Source organism: Ixodes scapularis, unplaced genomic scaffold (genome assembly GCF_016920785.2).
Source record: "Ixodes scapularis isolate PalLabHiFi unplaced genomic scaffold, ASM1692078v2 PGA_scaffold2__306_contigs__length_199485367, whole genome shotgun sequence".
NCBI classification, from domain to species: Eukaryota; Metazoa; Arthropoda; class Arachnida; order Ixodida; family Ixodidae; genus Ixodes; species Ixodes scapularis.
In genome coordinates, this window is record NW_024609857.1 from 179,551,481 (window position 1) to 179,572,588 (window position 21,108).

The 21,108-nt window shown below is 41.9% G+C and overlaps 1 protein-coding gene across 1 annotated transcript in view; it reads right to left on the reverse strand.

The window, feature by feature from the left end:
• Nucleotides 1-21,108, reverse strand: part of LOC115317357 (A disintegrin and metalloproteinase with thrombospondin motifs 5-like) — a 66,327-nt gene that overhangs the window by 15,054 nt on the left and 30,165 nt on the right. Inside the window, exons 3-6 of the mRNA XM_040222743.2 lie at nucleotides 16,117-16,188; nucleotides 13,204-13,349; nucleotides 13,080-13,123; nucleotides 4,095-4,200 (exon numbers count right to left, since the gene is read on the reverse strand). Coding sequence (XP_040078677.2) covers nucleotides 4,095-4,200; nucleotides 13,080-13,123; nucleotides 13,204-13,349; nucleotides 16,117-16,188 — 368 coding nt within the window. The remainder of the gene's footprint in view (nucleotides 1-4,094; nucleotides 4,201-13,079; nucleotides 13,124-13,203; nucleotides 13,350-16,116; nucleotides 16,189-21,108) is intronic.

Consider the following 21,108-nt stretch of genomic DNA (forward strand, 5'->3'; position numbering starts at 1 on the left):
AGTAAAAATGTCCAGACACAGTGTTCATTGACCCCATCACCTATGAATGAGGCTGAGCAAGAGGCGAAGGAGGGTGTGGTACCATTGTCAGCTTGAAATACAAAAGGTAAGAATCTATTTACGTTATTGCGATATATTCTTTATTCATAGAAAGTAATTTTATGTTCCACTTGGCTTTTGATCAACACGATTCCAGAATTCGGAAGGTGACGATTTAATGAACGATTGAAGGGTTATATAAAAACAAAAACAAAAAAAATATGTTTAGCTGATTTGTTATTAAAACCTAGTTCAGTATTCAGCTCTGCCACGTAATTTTTATTCCCATGAGTTTTTATTTTATTTTTACTATGCGCAATCTATTTATTTCTGGTTTTTTGTGAATGATTTTTTGGATTATCTCAGGCATGTTTCTGAATATCTTTAGTCGGGATAAACGTTTCTATACAAGCATAATGTTCGTTTCTTTAAATTCATTTCAAAGAGCGCCAATAGTGGCGGGAGCGTTCATGGCGAGTTCATGGAAGGTGTCAAATTGTACGTTAAAAGAATCGAGTACGCCTATGTCGTCTGCTCTGCTAAAATTAAGACTTGTACAAACCTACGGTGTAAACGAAACTACGAAACTTCTTTTGAAAGTGTAATTGACAATTTCATTATCGCATATTCGATTTAACATGTCAACACTCTATTTCTGTTTTATAGAGTGATCACAACCCGAAAACATTACCGAACAATCATTGTGTTGAGTTCGGAATGCGTATATTATTGGTAACATTTTCAGCTCGGTTGTAAGAAAGGCATAGTTTAGTAAGATCATCTACACCACAGGAAGTCTTGGCGGTTGCTTGAAAGACCAATAAGAGAGATGTAGATTGAAAATGACAGTCATTCTAATTTTACTGCTCATAAAGTTCTTATGCATGTAGTAATAATTTTGCTTTAAATAACTCACGAGTAGCATTTAGAGGCCTGTAGGCAGCTGCAACGTAGCGAGACGTGTTCTCGTACACAATAATACATCATAAACATTTAATTTCTTGGAGCTCATGTAGCAGGGTACATGAAATCCCACTTCGTACTAGATCGCAACTCTGCCGCCATGCGAAGCCCCATCTTTGAGAAATATTATGACATTGGGAGGTTTGGCTTCGGTATCTTTTATGCAGCTTTATAACCTCTTTTTCGGTTGTTAATACAATATCGGGATTAGCACTCAGCTTTGAAACTCGTTTCAGCACTCAAGATTGCTGCTCCGAGTTCATGAGTTTTATAGACGATTCATTAACCCTTTAAACCTGTTGCGCAATAAACACGTCTAGAGATTTATATTCACCTGTTTCACGAGAAAGCCGGTGTGACCTCTCCACCATTTATATTGGCCGTGAATATTTTGATGTTGAAAATTCATCTGCATAGTCGATTTCTTTCCGCAATGACGGAAGTTCACCTTTCTGGACTAGACCCAAAACCCGTGTTTTCCCATGTGTGTTACGTATTAATTTTACAACTTTATGTTTAAACCTCACAAACTTTGCAGTGTTTTATTTTATAAAAGCGTCCCAAATTATATTTTCATATTACAGAATTGGCTGAAAATTTTTTTCAGAAGAGTGATGTCCGATATAATAGATAAGAGTCGTCCGATATAAATTTCTTTATGCAGCAGACACCAGCTTTCGAAGTTGTGTGCATATCTCTAACTCCTCAGCACGTAAACGTCTGCTGTGTGATAGCAACGCAATAAAAGTTGCGAGAGGACTATTATCTAAGATAACCAGGAGGTGGCATTGGGAATAAAATAGTGTGGTCGCCCACCAATTCTTAACATTGCATCAACATGGAGAAGGAAATGAAGTCGCTAATAGGCATTTGTTGGCGTTTAGTTTGTGAAACCTCATTAAAACACTCTTCTCGAAGATTCTTTCGCTTTAAGCGATTCTAATGAGGAGAACACCTCTATTACCTTCTGACAATGCGTATACAAAAGGCCGTCTACAGTCCAGTGTACAAAGATACTCTTCTCCTAAAGCAATCTCTTTGCCCGGAGAGCCCCGCTATGTTAATTGAAAACGGAAGTTTTCATAGCCGCTGATATCAACACTGTTTTTTTACAAGGCAAAGGACGTCGTGTCCTGCGAGTGAATTTTTTGTACAATTCAATTAAATCTTTTGTTAGACACTTTCGTGAAACGTTGGACAGATATTTAAGAAAAAGCACGTCTAAAAATTATATGCTAAGGCCAATTCCTTTGAGTGAGCCATTAGTAGCCCAGATTGACCATCACAACTCGAAACAACAAAATATAGCAAGGAACCACACAAATGCCTTTCAATCAACGTGCCCAAAAATGGATTGCTTTGATGACAAAGAAAAATAAAGCGTATAGAGAGATGGCACTAAGATGGACCACCAAAACGAACACGCCTAAACTAATTTGTTCGTCTGAGCTACGCCGACTCAGCTACGAAGGCGGTACTATTGACACAGGGACAGCCTAGCAATGTGGCATACAAGATAATTATGAAAAAATGCCCTTTTTCAGCGCACACAAGAGAGCCAGTTCATCCGACTTGGGCACAAAAGTAACCACTGTGCGTAGCAACAATGTTTCAAGACCTTTATTTTTCGCTGTCTCATCTATATCAGTGAGTGGATCAAACTATAATCTCACTTTAAAAAGGATTTCCCAATTGTGACTTGCAGAGCGCGCGGCTGCAGTTTCCTCGTTGATCTTCCGCTCCTTACATAAAACATTTCCGAACACTATTCGGAGCGCAAGTTCGTCAGCTTTTTTGTCGGGGGTTGTGGTGATGTCAGAAAGCCAAGCTCCGATAGGTTCTGAATGAAGGATAGTGAGTAGACGTCGAGGCAGCTTGCTTTGAGTACTACCCACTATCCTTCAGTGAGAGCCAATCAGAGTTCGGCGTGCCTTTGACGTCACCACAACTCCTGCGCAAGAAGCAGAAGAGTTGCTCTCCGCATAGTCCCAGAAGTTAAAAGCGTGCTGTAGGAAGCAATTTGCGATATGCAAATTTGAACGCCGGGAAGTTAGTGTGGCTAGGAGGCGCCTGTCTCCGCTGTAAGCGAGAAACTTCGCCAGAGAACTACCAGTGCCAGCCTAAAGCCTTTAGTGTGCATCGCGCAGTAGGGGTATAGGAACGCATGCCGGTACGCTGGTAATCCAGACCTAAACGAGCAGATGCGGGGATCGAGCCCAGGGTTCTCGATTTGTGCAGAGGGAACCATTGCTCCGCGCACTCCTACCTGTTACGCTCTTCAGCCGCCGCATCCCCTAACAAACCATGCTATTACCATGAATTTCAAGTTTGTATTTTATTGGCAATTACACTTCGCGTACCATCGTTTCGCGATGCCGAATAATCAGCCGAATTATTGGCTATTTCTTCCGTCGCTCTGTTTTTGCTGCCGCGTGTACGGAGGCCTGTCAAATTCTTGCCGAGTTTTCCTCTTACAGTTAATGAATTCCCCAATTCGACAAAATTAGAACCTTGGTAGATTCGGTCAATGACTACGTTCAACAAATTTATAATCTTATTGTCCTTTAAAATGAGACTAAGATTTCACAATAGCCTCGGATGCGATACGTGATCAAACGCTTTTACAAAATAAAGCAGAAAACAAAATCTACCTCCATTTTCTTGAAGTCATTCACCGCCTTACTCGTATTTTTTTCTGCAAATTCCTTATTATAAGCTCGTGAAAAAACTGCCTGTTTATGGCCAATTCTCTTGGCAGCGTTTTTTTTATTTTTTACGTAATTATCATTCCGCTCAAATTGAGCGAAACACAAGGCTGAGACAGCTGGAGAGCAAACAGCAAAAGCAATCATGTAGGAAGACATTCCCTATTAACAATTAAGTAACGTATTTTACGGTGTATAAGACGGAACCCCCCCCCCCCCCACACACACACACACACTTTTCGCAAGTTTCTAAGTAAAAATTAGTATACAAGAGGGACCTGTGTACAAAACGCACTGCCGAAAATTTTGGAAGAAAATACACCAGAAAATACGGTATTGTAAGGTGATATGCAAACATATATTTTGTTTTAAAGCGAAGACACTTACATATGTGCTATTTGTTGTGCCACAGATAACGCTCCGTCAAACATAACACCTGAGTCACGGGCAAGCCCAACGCCTAAAGAGCAGATATCGTTGAAATAGGAATAGCCTGCAAATAAATTGTAATAAATTAAAAGCACATCGCACCTCATAATAAACTGTAATCCGCATTGGTTCCTTATGTATAAAAGTTGTTAAAGTGTTGACGTGGACGACTTTCCACACGCGTTACGGAAATCCTATCCTATGAACTCGACATAAATAAACTCTATGATTTTGTGTAAAACTGAGAACAACTGTGAAATAAGTGCGACTAATTATTAGAAAAAAGAACTTGATACTTGAGCTTGAACAGCTATGGTAAAATCGCCCCGAATAAAAATGATGTTTGCACACAAACTGGTTAAAAAGAAAACTAAGTAGAAAATAAAAGCACACCTGGATATGTTTAAAAATACATATACCAATAAAAACTTGTATGTTATTGAATTCTAACTGTTCATGTCGGCGAACTCGTTTAGTCTAGGTATTTAGCCGTGCTAAGAAGTAGGGACTTGCACATGACAAAGTTCTGGACGATTGCTGTTACGTCGTTCCGGCACTTTTGTTCCTGCTTTGTCTGGTTATCATTAGTAACTGTGTACTAGACATTGCCATTTCTACCTATTTTTCAAATGTTTCAGCTGAATGTATTTTGAAATACAGCGTACACTAAACTTAATTTAGTGAACTACATGTTTTTGTAAAATTCCCAAATAACAAGCAACGGTTACTTTATACAAACGTGGGGGTGTAAATTCCTATTGCTGTAGTAGAACATGCAGTCAGCTGTCATTAAACTGCGCAGGGATTGAGTTTGCGTGCTGTTGAATTCGCAAGAGTCTTTTTTACGCTGGGCATTTGGTCGATTAGCTTCAGAAGTGATTTATTATTACGTCTCTCAACTTCCTTTTGTGTCAATTAATTGTGCTATGTAAGAAGGAATGATGCAGTGAATCTAATCTATTCGGTAGAGCCATTGGCTGCCCCACATGTATAAATATGAAAGCGGTATCCTCAAGCCTCGCTAATATGTTTTTTATTTGTTTTCAAGTGTCGGGATTGTGCGTCTTTTGTTTAACATCACTTAGACAAACCAAGAACAGCCCATGTTAGCCAGACCAGCCCCGATTAGAGCAGCCTGTTGGATCACACAACTGAAACCGCCACTTTTACTCTTAGATCTTTGGTGACATATTTTGTTTTGCCATACGCTCGTGAAGCAAGGTTAATAATAATGATCAAAATAATAATAATAATATTTATTAAGGAATGCAGATCTGGCACAGTAGATGGACTGGTCGACGCCAGTTAGGGCGTGTTAGACCAGGACCAGAGATTACCCAAAGAAAAAAGGAAAGATGACTAAGAAATGCAGCTCAATAAACAAAATTAAAAAAAAAACCGAGTACGGAAAGGTTACAGTTCCGTTGGAGGCAGAGTATGGAAGGTGGAAAAGTTACACTATAAAAATAAAGTAAATACAAAATGCACACAGGCGCGCACGTTGGCATAAGCAGAGCACCACAGCGAACAGGAAAGTGCTGCTCGAAGATGTGGCTGAGAAGAGTTAGCAATCGTAACCGTACCAGAAAAGAAATATATCAAGAAAAGCACGCACACATTTGTTTGCGTTTTTCCGCGACACAGGTCCCAAGGTTCGAAGAAGCCTTCAGTGAACAGTAACATTTCGGGAAAAAGCATAACAAAAAAGCCTGCGTTAGCTAAAAAAAAAAAGAGAAACAATATCGGTGCAATGGCAAAGAAAAAAAAATAGGTCTGAAATTTTGGAAAAGTGTGGAACCAAGCAACAAGCTTGTGTGTAGAAGTGAAAATAAAAAGAAGCAGAATATAGCTTCCCATTGCTATCATGATGGCTCTCCCAACACGTCAGAAAACAAAGATCTTTGACTTTTCTTCAGTGTTTTGTTAGAAGCAAGGGAAAGCAAGGAGTATGGAAGACTGTTGACAACGTTTGGCACAGAATATTCGCGCATACTTTCACCATAGCGAGATCTCGCTGTTGGGGTCTGAGAACCTTGAGCTGCTGGAAACTTACGGAGTGGTGTCGAAATGATTTTAAACTCGCTCCCCCAGAAGTCTTTCCAGATGACCGTTTGTAGAAATAAAGAGTAGATCGACGGTAGTTCAAGCGAGGCGAACAAGTTATCACTCGATGAGTATTCTGTTCGGTAAGCAACGCTCTTTAGAAGGCCACGCAAGATGCGGTCAATTCGTGTGTGCCATAGAAGAGGACAATTGAAGGAGACTGTGATGCTATACCTCAGTAAAATGTACGCCAGGGCATGCATAATGTTTGTTCTTATAGATAAAGGTACAAAACACTTTAAACTATACATTAAACAGCAGACAGTAGTAATAATAATAATAATAATAATAGTAATAATAATATATTTATTTATTTATTTGTGCTGATAGTTCTTCAGGCAGGGGCAAGGGTCTGTGAAAGGCAGTAAGGGCTTGTGGGACATCAGCATGCAAGTATTAATCACAATGCCCGCACAAACGAACACTAACTAGCTCGTCATGCTATGATTACAGTGTAACGCAATAAAATATGATGAAAATAAAAACACGCGCATAGCTTGAATGTCTACACTTTTATGCAATTAATGATAACGTAAACAAAAACACGGACACATATTCGCACTTACTCAGCATAGTTATGTTGTTTTAATAAGATCTTGGAGCACCTGCCTGAGTTTTTCTAGAGAGTGCGCACCATGTATGTTGTCCGGATGGTCATTGAAGGTTGAAGTAATATAAAAATTTCGAACTTGTTTCCCATTGTTCGGGGTGTTACAAGGCATTTTAAGCGTTCGTTCCGACGAAGTGATCTAGACAGTATGTGGAGGTTCTTCATACCTATCATTCTAAAAACATTTCAGTATAACAGTGTGAACCAATAAAGTATTAAATAACGCAAACCAATTTTTTTTCAGTTTGTGACACTGGACCGTGGACAATGCTCTTAAAAAATTCCTTTCAAAACTGTATCTATTTTTCGACACCATATCACAGACCCATGCCCAGATTGTTATACCATGCCTTATAATACTGTACGCTCTCGCTTTAGCTATCATGTTTTTGGTTGATTTAGGAAAGAATAATAATAATATTAATAATAATATTAATAATAATAATAATAAATTTATTTAATAAAACTAGCATGTCCACGTCACAAGTCAGGTTCGTCAAAGCCATCCGGGGCTTGTATGACTGAACCTATCTGCAGTGGCCTCAAAAATAACTATGCCACGTACTAAAGAAAAAGTTTGAGTCAGTTCCAATAACATTTGTGACACTTATTACACTTAGACTCAAGGGAAAACACGTATACACGCACCTACACATATGCACAAACACGCAAGCCGGTCATTGTCACCATTGAAGAAGGTCTTGATAGATGTTATGTTCTTGGTGTTGTGGTTCTTGAAGCAGAAGGACAGGGTGTTGTAAGTCGTGTTGATTTGCTCAAACATAAACCAAATAAAATAAAAATAATAAAATCTGGTGTTCAAAATTCTTTATAGAACTGAAAAGGAATTGTGAAATAAAATGGTGACGGATTACAGGGCCTCGTTGGTAGATAAAAGATGGCGGAGCGCTTTTTTGAGTTTCTTTTTGGATGTGAAGTCGAAGAATTCGGAAGGTAAAGAATTGAATATCTGAGGGACATAAAAAGATCGCAGGTTCTTGATATAGCGGGTGTAATATACTGGAACAAGAAACCGTGAAACCGTTCTCAGTTCTCGTGAATTAGGTCGAGGTGCTTTAAAATCCTTTGTCCAATAGTGACTTAGTATAACTGATTCCAAAAACAGTGATTCGAAGGTGGGCATAGATAAGGCCTGAAAAAGATTCACGTTTGAGGTTGAAGGTTTGTTATTAACCTCTCGTACAATACTTTTTAAGATATTATTTACTTTCTTATGCCATAATCCAGAACATTGGCCGAAAACTGTAATGCCATACCGAAGTATACTATATCCTAAAGAGTAGGCTAAGAGCTTGCGAATTCCGAAAGGTAAAAACGTCTTAATCTTGTAGAGTAAGCATAGGACGCTTCTTAGTTTTGAACATGCTATTGTCAGATGGGAATTCCATGAAAGGTCCGAATCGAAGTGGATGCCTAAGTATTTTAGGCATCCACTTTGATTGTAGTCCAATTCCTGAGTAAGGAATTGGACTGCAATGACATCCTACACAGTGTGATGTGTGAAGAAGAAAAGGAATATTTAGAACCACAACTTTTAGAGGATTGCGAAAGCAGGCAAGCTTTGTTTTGGAGATATTTATGTTTATAAGATTAATTTCAAACCATTCCATGAGTTTATGTGTACATTCCTGAAGCATTTGTATTGCTGTATGATAAGACCGATGACTCGTTAGTAGGAGTGTATCATCAGCATATTGAAAAAGGGTACAGTTTGATACCATGCTAGACATATCATTCACATATATATTAAATAGAAGAGGAGAAAGAACTGAACCTTGAGGAACACCCGCTTTTAAGAAAACTTTGGCACTGTATACACCGTCGATCGGAAACCACTTGGGATCGATCTTGCAGAAAATTTTGTAATAGACACAGGAAAGGTCCCCGGAAACCAACAGAAGAACGTTTTTGTACCAAAATCGAATGGCGCACAGTGTCGAACGCCTTCACAACGTCGAGGAAGCATGCACAGCTAAACAGGTTGTGTTCAAAACCTAAATTTAGGTTGTCAGAGAGTGTTTCGAGCAGTGCTTGTGTACCCCGTCCTGGAATAAAACCATATTGAGGAGAAGCTATTATGTTATATTTATCAACGAAAGAAGCCATGGTTCTATAAATAAATTTTTCCAATATTTGAACTAGGCATGATAGAATAGATATTGGTCGATAGTTTTCTACTTTATCTCGTTGCCCTCCCTTGTAAAGCGGTTTTACAATGGCAGTTTTCATTTCATTTGGAATAGACCCAGTCTCGATTATTTCGTTAAACATAAGAAGTGTGTCCTGTATGTACCTTAAATTTCTGCGAAGATCAATAAGACATATATTATCGTGACCTGGAGCTTTATTAGGTTTGAGCTCTAATATGATCGACTCCAAATCATTAATGGACATTTTAGGGAGAAATGCGGAAGTTAAATTCGAATTTGGAAAAGATGACGGTGTGGCATTTGAGCGTGCTCTGGCCGAGAAGGAGGGGAAGAAGTTGTTAAAGATATTGGCCGTAGCTTGCGCACTATGTCCAAAAACACCATTGATATTGTTTGCTTTTAAACGAGGCGATGTAGCTCCGCGCAATTCGTTAATTAAAGACCAGGTTTTAATTGAGTTGCATCGAGAGTCAGTGAATTGCTTCTGAAAATAGAGCCGCTTCGCAGATCTAATAAGCGCACTCACTCTGTTCCGTAATGTTCTGAAGTCGTCACGTAGGCTGGTGTTATGAGGCGAGCGGCGACATCTTTTCCAGGTCAATTCCTTAAGTTTTATAGCAGACAGTATTTCGGTATTTAGCCAGCGGATATTTGTTTTCCTTTGCTTTAGCATAACAACCCTTTTTGAAGCTTGCGAGAACTCCTTGATTAGTAGCACAAAGGATGAGTAGATGTCATATTGAGCTACAGATCGTTGAAAAGTATACCAAGCATGAGTAGATATTAAGTGATCGAATTTTTTTTTATCTACAAGTTCAAGACGACGAATCTTTTTGGGGATTGGTTCTGAAGCGCAAACCGAAAATTCCAAGTGGCAGGCTACAAAGTAATGGTCCGCTAGTTTGTGTGATATAACTGCCGCATTTGTTGTAGTGGATGAAGATCACTAACTTGTCTCCCAAAATTTCTTCCCTTGTGGGTGCAAGTATCAGAGGTTCAATACCGTGATCGGCCAAAAGAGTAAGATATTCACAAACCAAAGATTTGGAAATTTTCAAAAGGTCGATGTTAAAATCGCCTACAAGGCACAGCGATGCATGATTCGGCAAAGTTTGTAGGCCTTTATGCAGGTCAAAGATAAATTCGGAAATTTTTCCAGAAGGCGGTCTATAAAAGGCAAGTAAGTAGATTTCAAAGACAGAAGTAAAGATACACAGTGCTATTGTCTCCGCTGACTTGAACGATAACTGTACATCCGAAGAAAACAACGCGTTTTTTAAGAACACCATAATAATAATAATAATAATAATAATAATAATAATAATAATAATAATAATAATAATAATAATAATAATAATATTAATAATAATAGATTAGGCTCTGGACAGCCGCGACACCACAAAAAGGCCGGTGTCCCAGGTTATGACATAATTTTTTAGTCACTAAGCGACACGTAATATTAACATACACATATATCAAGTGCGTTTAGAAAATGTTTCACAATGATTTAAGGCACGACCACATTGGCGTTTCGGAGGCCTGCGGCGCGACGGTCGTCGCTGCCGGTTGCCGGCGGAAACCAGTTTTCGGCTTCAACGTCACGACGTGCGGCGCCGCACACCCAACCGCTCCTTGCGCGGTTCAGAGCTTAGCGCCGCACGCCGCAGAAGATAGGAGCCAATGGGAGGTGGCGTAGATTGTGACGTCGCGATGCCATGGCAACGCTCAAGCCGGTCCTCGGCGCGTCTCGAAGCGAAGGACGTGTTTCGTGTCGTCTGCTCCCCCTATTTCCCCCCGATGCCTTCCCCTACGGAGCGGTTCCTTGAAACTCACCGCTGGGAAATTATAGGAGAGGAATTCGGAATTACAAGTGAGTTTCTCCGTGGCACTTGTTGCATGTCGTCTCTGTTGTGACGGATGTCGTGTTGATTTGGTGACACTTTCGAGAGTAGCCTTCATCTCTGGCGCGCCGCCGGGGCAGCAAAGCCCCGGCGGCGCGCCAGAGCTGTCCTGTCCTTCGGTGTTTCGGTAGAACCAACTCGGCCGGACCCAAAACCTGCGCCTCCTTCCCTTCAGAGCGCGGCGACGTCGCAAGATCAGCGAGCAGGCTAGGATAATCACATTCACGCTGATCACCAGGTCAATATGAACTCCTACCGTCTAGACAGCGAGTGCGGAACGGAAGAATCTAACGAAGAGCAGACGACGAAAGAGCGGGAAATCCGACGGGAGGCGCGATCGCGGGATCCAGTGCTGTCACGTGACGCCTGCAAAACGGAGGCCAATGTGGACTCCTCGCGTTGGGACGCCGGACGGCGGCGCCGTTCACGCTAGTGTGGTCAAGCCTTTACTATGCCAAAAAAAAAAAAAAAAAAAAAAAAAACGTTCTAACGCGAATACTTGTTTTTCTATTTTTATTTTTATTTTTTACGAATGCACGCTAACATTGCAGATAATCTGCAATAGCACCAAATAAAACGTGCACTTCTACATGAGTGCTACGACAAAGCAAATTTCAGGAAAAACTTGTCTTTCTGTGTAAAAGTAATTGAACAGACGAATTCGGCATTGTGACATGGTGTTTATCAAGCTGAGCTTTCCATAGATAATATTTTAGTGTCCAAGGAAGCTTTCCGCGATTCCCAACTTTTATACGAAATTTGTGTTCAGTATATTTGTACCGAAGAGCAAGTTGAGAAATATAGCACAGCCATATAAAGAAGAATACTATTAAATCACGTCGAAATAATTTTAGTATAACAATTTATACAATACCTGGAATACCTAAAACAAATATTCAACCTATACTAAGCTACAGTAATCAGCTACACTGCACTGTTTGACGCTGATAAACCGAAGTGGCCAAGACTTCTTTAAGAATGCCGACAAAGGGGCGAAAACGGTACTTTGTCGGCCAAATGTCAGGTCTGTTAACTTCATCAAAGTCATCGTATTCAACTGATACGTGAAAAGACGCATAACTGTCATGCTTGGTTGGAAGCTCGGTGCACTTCGTCGACTTGCCTTTGTGAACACCAGTCAGGAATTCCGCAATGTCATATTCAGTAGTAAGTAGATTCATTCGGGAAATGAAGACCTCTCGACGACTTGGCTGACGTGGCACGGAGCTCAGCTTGCTGACGGTGTTTCCTCCTTCGGCAAGATTGACCCTTTCCTTTCGTATGTCTGTCTGGAACCCTTTGCCGTCTACGTCATCCCTCTCGGTGTCTGGTTGAGTGGCCTTGTCGAATTTGAGCGTTGCGGAAAACGAAGGGCTTTAGTTGATTGTCTGCCGATACTACCAGCACCGGTGCTTGTTGTAGACTTGCTCGGAATTTTCAACGCAGCAGCGAAGTTACTTGATCGTCTCGCTGGCAAACCTGGCACTTCCAAAGGTGCACATGCTTTCGCAGGAGGTTCGTGTTTTGAGATAGCTGCAGTCGTAATGCATCGTTCGCCTGTTTGTCAATTTTGTTTCAAAGCTGCGCGACGAGCTTCTGAAGATTGGCCTCGGTAACGGGCGATTCATTGTTGCAGTGCGAAATGATTTCTTCGATTAAAGTAGACGAATAGACGTCACCAAAACCTTCGCTTCTTACGAGCCCAGGCGCTTGACACACGTAGAGAACTTTTAGCTGCTGGTTCCGTTCACCATGAGTAGGTCGTAATCCCCTTCCCCAACGTTCGTGCATTTGCAGTGAAATCTTCGCTTGCAGGTCCCGTAGCTAGCGAAAAACTGCTGCCTTCCGTAGAAGGGAGCGGAGCAGCTCCCGCACAAATTCTTACTGCCCGTCAGTCCGAGAAGGAATGACGAGCAGTAAGGACACCGTAAAGAAAACGCAAGCAATTATCAGTAAATATCAGGTACAAAGGACCTGAGCGAAAATTTGTCCCATTTCTGATAGACATGCGCGCGCCGACGTCTACGTATGGCTTGTGTAAATTCGACAAAAATTCTCAGGACTAGCATTCTCCACGATGTGTACTCAGGAAATAATTTCTCTATTTTAAAAAGATATTATTGCAACCGCTAGATATATATGCTGCAACATAACTTACCATTCGGACTAATTCCATTCCCAATGTTATCTTCGAAGATGATGCTTTTTTTAAGGAATAAAGAAGACTTCATTATTTGCTAACATTCAATTCCGACAAAATACCCAAAGAACTTCTTCGTTACCTGGTTAGCAAGAATACAATGACATCATTATTAAAACCTATATTTTTTTTAACCCAATGCTGGAACAATCCCAGTGTAAATGTTGGGTCAAGGTGCTTTACACTTGATTCGTTATCCGTTTTCTCAAAGCGAGACTCCTCTTCTCCCTGAAATACATCAAAGCACAGGCTTAGTTTAGCTATCCCTGTGTAATGTATATAATTCTAAGGGCAGACATTATATTTCCATTATTTTATGAGAAGTTTTCAGATATAGGTGCATACGTAAATTTTTATTGTTTCGAGGTAACCCTGCATTTGTTTACGTGCCTCGCTTACACTTAAGTTGAAAAAAATAAGTTGTAGGCAGTACTTTCGTCGTTACCTCAATTACATTCGACTAAATGGGTGTGCGAATATCGGAGTTTTGAAGTTGAATTTAATGGCAATAGCATGAAGAATTCCATTCGGCGCTCAGATTTGTACTATTCGAGTTTCCAAATGAATAAACATTTTGAACAGCATAACAAAATTAGCTTATAATAAGAATGCTGCCTGTATGGGGACTGTAGTCGAAGGGGATATAGCTATAGTCGGTTACAGGTTAAGAAGGTAGCGGCAAATGCCCCTCAAAGGGAATCATACATCCCTCCTCCACCTCCATATCCAATAGCGTCCCATCGTTTCCGTGACGTCGCGGCCAACGCGCGAGGAGGGTCTTGCCTTTTGTACATTATTGCTTTATCTTTCGACTTTGACTTAGCATTGTGGAAGCTACGAGAGGGAGATTAGAGTTTTCTCCCTCTGATGGAAACAAATACGACTTTCGGGGATTAGCTTCCCCCTCCAAAGGATACAAAGGCTGCTTTCAGGGGCTCAGTTACCCCTGAAATGAATACAAAGGTCGCTTTCTTAAAAGGTGGGATCGGAGACAAGTTGGAATTCATTCAAGAGGAACAAGGAGAATTTCTAGTGAACCCTTCTTTCTATTGCGGAGAGATATGAAACTGGCGCATCACGCTTACGGGAGGATCTTCTGTTAACTTCTTGACTTGTAACCGACTATAGATCTCAATCCCGTCTGCGGGGAGATCACTTGAATGACTACCCGTTTTGAAAAAAAGTAGTTCGTTTCTTATTTGCCGAAGACGGCGACTTGTGCGTTTACTCATTTCTTTTGCCGGAGCTTCTGCAACTAACCGCCTGGATTGCGATGTTCGACGCACGACGACCAACCGTGAGGGGAACACCTTCGCTACGTGGGCGGTATAGAAATTAAGCGCACCGGTCGAACACGCTTTCAGATGCCGTATAGCGAATGTAGGACGCCCCCTTTCGCCGCAAGCACTTCCGGCCCACAGTGTACGGGGCAGGCAGCAGCATTAGACAACCCTACCTGACCCCCCAGCAGCACCCGCCCATGTACGTGCGGGAACAGTTCCTGTCGCCGCCCCCCGCCCACCACCATACCGGGGGCAGGGTCCAGGCCTCCGCCGTGGTGGTGTGAGAGAGCCTGGGCCCAAATGGGCCGAAGGCCGGTAGGCCACACGCGGCTTACCCACTCCCGGCTTACTTGCAGCCAGGCCAGGCGCCCGCCGTGGCCTGAACCAATCTTTTGAACCCGCTTAGCCCCGGCAAGCCCAAGTACCAGCACGTGTACCAGATGTTCGGGGAGTGGCGACCAGTGCCTCTCGGGGCCCACCCGTATCACATCTACATGCCCCCCCCCCTTTAGCGCCACGGGACGGAACCCGCTTTCCGGTTTCAGCGGCACCCATCGGTCACCGCTTGGTCCCGCCGCCTTCTCGGAGGGCCACCCGGCCTGAGCTCGTGCTGCCGCCGTTCCCCCGAGGGAATTGACCGGCGTCGCCCTCGGCACGCGCGTCTCGCCACCCGAGCTTGGAGCATCGATGGTTTTGTCTTCAAGAAAGAAGTGCTTCTCGCAAAGCGCATTGTACAATTTTTGTACATATGTATTCTGGGTGGCATGCTCTTGGCGTTGTTTTAATCCGTATGAGTTGGTTTCTTTGTACTGTTGTTGTAATTAGAATTTTAATTTAATACGCCTTGATTTAATTTTTCACAGCAATAGAGTAATATTAATATTTAATAAAAATATTATGATTCATAAATTAATAATCCAGATAACTGTTGACAGATCTGTACGCTACACAAACTCATTTCATAATTACCGACCATACAACAGTACATAATTAACAAAACAAGAAGGAAACTATCAATTTAGTCCTACTCTTCTACTAAAGCCTTGCACTCGCAGGCAGCGAGTGATGAGGTTTGGCTTTGCTCTTGAACGTCAGTGGTCAGTTCATTAAAAACACTACATATTCTCGCGTGAATGCACTGACATCCTTCAGCTGCGTCTCACATCTTTGGTAGTTGAAAGCGGTTACCAACGTCATTTCTATTTCCGGCTAGACGCTCTTTCCGCAGTCCTTACAGAATAATATAATTATAGGCGTCATTTGTTGTACCTGAAGCTTTTTGTTTTGTTCTTGTGCCATTAAATTAGAAGATTCGGTAATCAATACTTGATTGGACATTCTTATTTGTAACTACTATTTGCACAACCTGATACGAATCCGATTTGAGCCGAAATTTCACAATCACTATCCTCTGCAACTAAATCGCTTATTTAGTATTATCTACCAAATTGCTTATCCGACTATTGTTCAATGGCACTAGTATTGAGACATGTTTTGAAGGCCTACATGTTAACTGTAAACTGAAGTCATTATTCCAAAAGGTCCCTTTAATTTACCCCACTTAACCTTGACATAAACGTATTGTAACATTGAAATATGCGCACAGTAAATGTTTCATATTTGCTCAAAGCAAACTTGTAATTACAAATATCAAGAAAATGAACAGACAGGCATGCTAAAAGACGCCCATCCTCTGATTATGGTGAACATACCGTTGTTTCGTTTACACCAGTGAGAACTAAATTGACTTTCGGACATTCTGACTTCCGTAAATAAAGCTCCACCTGCACAAAAAAAAAGTGCATTCAAATTGTTTTCAATTTTTACAGGTGTAAGGTGTTTTCACATATCATCAATTAAAAATTAAAATTATTACATCAAAAGATGATTACACACTACGCCCTCAAGGCTCTTTATAACTGAACTGAACGCCTTAGAGACATGAACAAGGGGAACAAGAGATAACACGTTGGCGTATTCGCAAATGATAGTGTAAATTGAAAAATCCACACTTCTATACGGTTCGTAACACACCACGCTATTACCCTAGGCTGCACTCTTTCTGCAAAAACTCAAATTCTTTATCAAGAAGGGCCAATGAAGGCTCGCTGGCACACTTGCTTGTGCCGCTTGTTTTTATTTTAAAGGCTTCCCGTATCTCTCTTGTTGCCTTATTCATATGCCTTCCGAGGATCTTAATCTGCGAAAAAGTGTAGTGCACTCGCATCTATTGCTATACACCACCAAGTGGCCTGAGAATGACTGTTTGTTGACACCAGCATGCTTCCTTGCACGGTCATTGACGCATCGCCAGTTTGGCCCACGTAAGAGCGGCCGCAAGTAAGTGGAATGCCATCCAACACATAGGCGAAGCATTCCACAAATTTGTTTTTGAGTTTTTTCTTGCGGCCATCACTCGCCAAATGAGGGGCGTTTATTTTTCGGAACAAACCAGATAGCTTTTTTGGAGCAGAAAACAATATCTGAGGCATCATATTGTCACGGGTGGTGACTAATAAACAAGAAATAAACAGGAATAAATAAACGTTTAATGTGGCGAACTTGTGCCAAAAATAAAAGGGTACAAAAGATAATAACGGAGCGTCGCGGGCGTCGAAGTCGGCGTAGCAGCAGAGTCGAACGCTGGGGCGAAACTGAGTCCGCTCGCCACGCGGAGCCCCTTATGTACATGCGTGGTCTTCTGGAATAATCGGCGTAGAAACTTCGACGCGTGGAACATTCGGGCCTGGAACAAGCAACACGATTCTCGAATTCTCCAGAACACTAAATTACAGGAATAAACAAAACACACGTCGCTCCCAGGATTCGAACCCTAGCTTTTCGCGTGGGAGTCAGGCGCGATAACCATTAGGCCACGCGCGCTTTTTTTTTTTTCTTTATTGCCTGGTTAGGCATTGAAACGCTATAACAAAAAAACAAAACACACATATATGAAAATGTTAAAAGCGCGTGAACCTCTGAGAGGCCCCGCGGTTACATCTAAAAACGTTTTACATTGACCAATTCATCTAGCAAAGATACCCAGTCGGGGGGCTCTTGCAAAGCGCGATACACTTCGCGTATATACGCGGCACTTTCAATTAAATGGTCTCCAGCGGGGCATATCTTGACATCTGCGTTGTTCACTTCTGTCCTCGTCCTCCAGAGGCTGTGGAGGCCGAGGAGCATGAACAAATCGTACGGAACCCCGCCTTCGTTCTCCAGCGGTAAAAAACGTATGCCGTATGGATCGAGGGGGAGGTCTTTCTTCAACGTTCGCTGAAGTATGTCCCATAGAAAGACCGCGTCCCAACACTCCAGAAAAACATGTTCTATCGTTTCTTGTTTCTTACACAACAGACAGTTAACCGACCATGGGACAAAAAGACCTCTCTCCTCGAGCCATGGCTTAACAGGAAGCACACCACAATGTAATTGAAAGAAAAAGGACTTGATAGACGGCTTAACCGGCATTTTCTTCACTCTCTTCAAGACATCCTTCCCTGGTCAGTCATAATACAGGGACCTATAGAGGGGTACAGGCAAAAGAACATCTACCAAGTCTTTATACAACCTTTTACGACTAACTGAACATAGGTACTCCATTGAAAAACGAACCTTTAGCATCCGAAAAGATAAAACTATTTCTCGCATAAATCCACGAACACTGACACAACTTTGGTTGCTAGACGATATAATAAAATCGGGCAGATAATCATGCAACAGGTTTTGGAGGACTGTACGCAAAAATGCATTATTCTGATCTCGCAACAACATTAGGCCACGCGCGCCCTGCCTACTTGGCCAGCGCGCGCGGCATAGCGGCGCTGGCCAAGCAACTTCTTTTAAATTGTGAGGCCAGGTATGTATGTAAAGAATTATTTCCGGCCTTTGCCTCAAGTGCTCTCGGGGGCTCTTGTCGGCGCCCATGAGCTTCTTTATTAGGCCTTCTGCAACGTCAATCAACGTGTGGTGTGGGAAACCCGCACTCAAGAGTCGGTCGACCTGTGTCTGGAAGCTGCTTCCTATTTCATCAGGATTTGATTTCGCCAAAGAGGCTCCGAGGCACGAAGTTTCGATGCCTCTTTTTACCAGTTTGGAGTGGGCCGAGTAGTATGGCAGCACAGCTTTTTTTAAGCGGGGTTCATAGGCCCAACGAACGTACTCACGCGAGAATTCAAGTTTTAAATCCAAAAATTGGATTCTTCCCTCCAAAGTGTTTTACGCGTAAATTCTAATCTATGAGCGCAAACCGTAAAAAATGCTTAACAAATAGGCTGTAACTGCGTCCGAGAGCTCATTATGTGGGAGAGCAATGAATAAGCAGTAATCTACGTATCAAAACACCTTGAAGATCTCGTCTCCCCCCAGCATCTCAAAAATAGCATTGTCGCAATGAGTTAAGAAAATATCGCCAACGACAGGAGCAACCCGCCGCCCACACAGATGCCTTCTTTTTCCACATATTCCTCGCCATATACCTCGCGAAAATAGTATCCCAAATATTAGGTCAAAATAATTTTTTTTCACGAAGTTATTGAATTTACAATTTTGCTCCTCACCGTGTTTTTCAAACTGAAAGTCTCTAGTGGCAACAATGAAAAAGTGACGTCATTTGAAGTGCAGGGGTTCACTCTTTGGACTGTAGAATTTGTTCCCCACTGATTCGAAGCAGTTTCATGGTGTCAAATGAATGATTTGGAAGCTCGCTCCAGTCCCCGCGCTCCAGCACGGAACAAATGATTGGCATATTCTATTTTTTAGACTACTCGCCCGACTGGCAAGCTAACCTTCCAGTGACGTCACGGCCCTGAAAAGGGCGGGCATCATTTTCATTTGCCGATTTCGCAATAACTATTACGAATTTCAGGATACTAAATAGCATATCAGAAAGGGCAAAGGCCGGGGAGTGAGAAAATATAGTTAGTTGAGGTAGCTCAAAAATCGGCGGAGTACACCTTTAACGCTAATCTCGTAGGTGTTTCGGAAGGCCGTCTTACCATTAGTTTTGCTGCATAGTTTTACTGTATTAAAAGGGTCTCATGGGGCAGAGAATAAAAGAGGCTACAAATGTAACATTCGGTTAGTGTGCACTTCATATGTAATATTCCGTGCACATTACAGTTCTAAAGTGCACAAAATGTGCACTTTATATTCGTAAGGTGCAAATTTTGGGATAACCGGAAATTCAAGAATGAACTGATCAAATATTGTAATTCGTACATATTAAGAGGTTCATATATTCAGAAGAATTCAACATCAAAGGAAAAGAGCAGTCTTCCATACATTTTATTACATGAGTGTTTGATTTTAGTTCAGAGAGTTTAAGCTAAGGTAAAGTAACATGTATCTATCAAGCTCGGCGGTCTTTTGATTAGTGAATATTCATCGCGATGAGTGAGCTATTTTACTAAAATTTTGCTCATTAAATTTTTAAAAGTTGGTTTTAGGGGTCATATTGCATTCGCAGTAAAATTATTACACAGGATGTCGAGGCAAACGTTGGCCCAAACGCTCCTGGGAAAACTACGCATTGAACAGTAAAAAAAGGGTGATGCCGTAGTGGTCTGTGCCAAGGGTTCCCAAATAAAATTATTAGCGTTCAGTATAATCGGGTTATTAATTACGTTTTAACACCTATGTATTTTAATCATTTATATAACGGTACGCTTTGAATTAAAACGTAAGGGGAATAAACCAAAACGATTAGATCCATCGATTTTGCGATGATATAAGGCACGCGCAGCATTTGACGTCGTTCAGGAAGAGTGCTCAGTTTAGACATGTATCTTTGTTTTGGCTTCTTATCAAAGGGCATCTCCGCGCGACCTATCCCTCACCGCAGGGTACAACCGCGCAACGTGTGGGCGCTGCCACGCATTGCACGTAAAGGTGAGTAAAGGCGCGTTTTCAGACTGGCACCGACGTCAAAAAGGCAAATCTCATGTGGTTGTTTGAAGTCTTTCTTATATTGCTTCTTTTAAGTGGGATGCGCGAAGGCGCACGTGCATATATTTGCGTTTGCGGGCGACATGCAGATTGCTGGGGCGAAGATGCGTGCCGATAAGACGCTGAAACCAAGAGCATAGCCTCCTCTACTCTCACAAAGCCTGGCAGATCGACGACGGAGCCATAGAGTATCCTGTCGCAGATTTGGAACACGAGGATCTGGTACCAAAGAGCATCAAAGAGCCATTTCTCGGGGAACCTGGACATCAGCGCACAGATTTGCAGCGGGATGACCCGAAACAGAGTTGGTCGCTCGGAGGAAATGTGTTTCGGCGTCTCGCCGCAGCGGGGCACCATTCTTGTGGCTGTCCTCTCATCCGCTCTCTGCCGCTCCACCTTTTCAATTATGGCGGCCGCTTCTCGTGGCGATCTGCCAGGCTTCCTCAGTCTATAGGAGGCTATTCCTAGAGAGAGTTCAAGTCGAGCATTTTTTTTAAACACCGTAAAATGCTACACGTGTCTTCTATTATTGTAATACTGGTGTGTTTAGTTGTTTTTGATGATTCGCATCAAGTTTATATATAAAACAATACATTAATTATAAAATTTAAATATGTTAGTACTAAGAAGCACTTCATTAACCAATAACATGAACGCTAAAAATTTTTCTTAATGGGCCATTTGACACAGACCACCAGATCATGAACCTTTTTTTCTTTGCGACGCGTATTTTTTGCCGGAAGGATTGGGCCCAC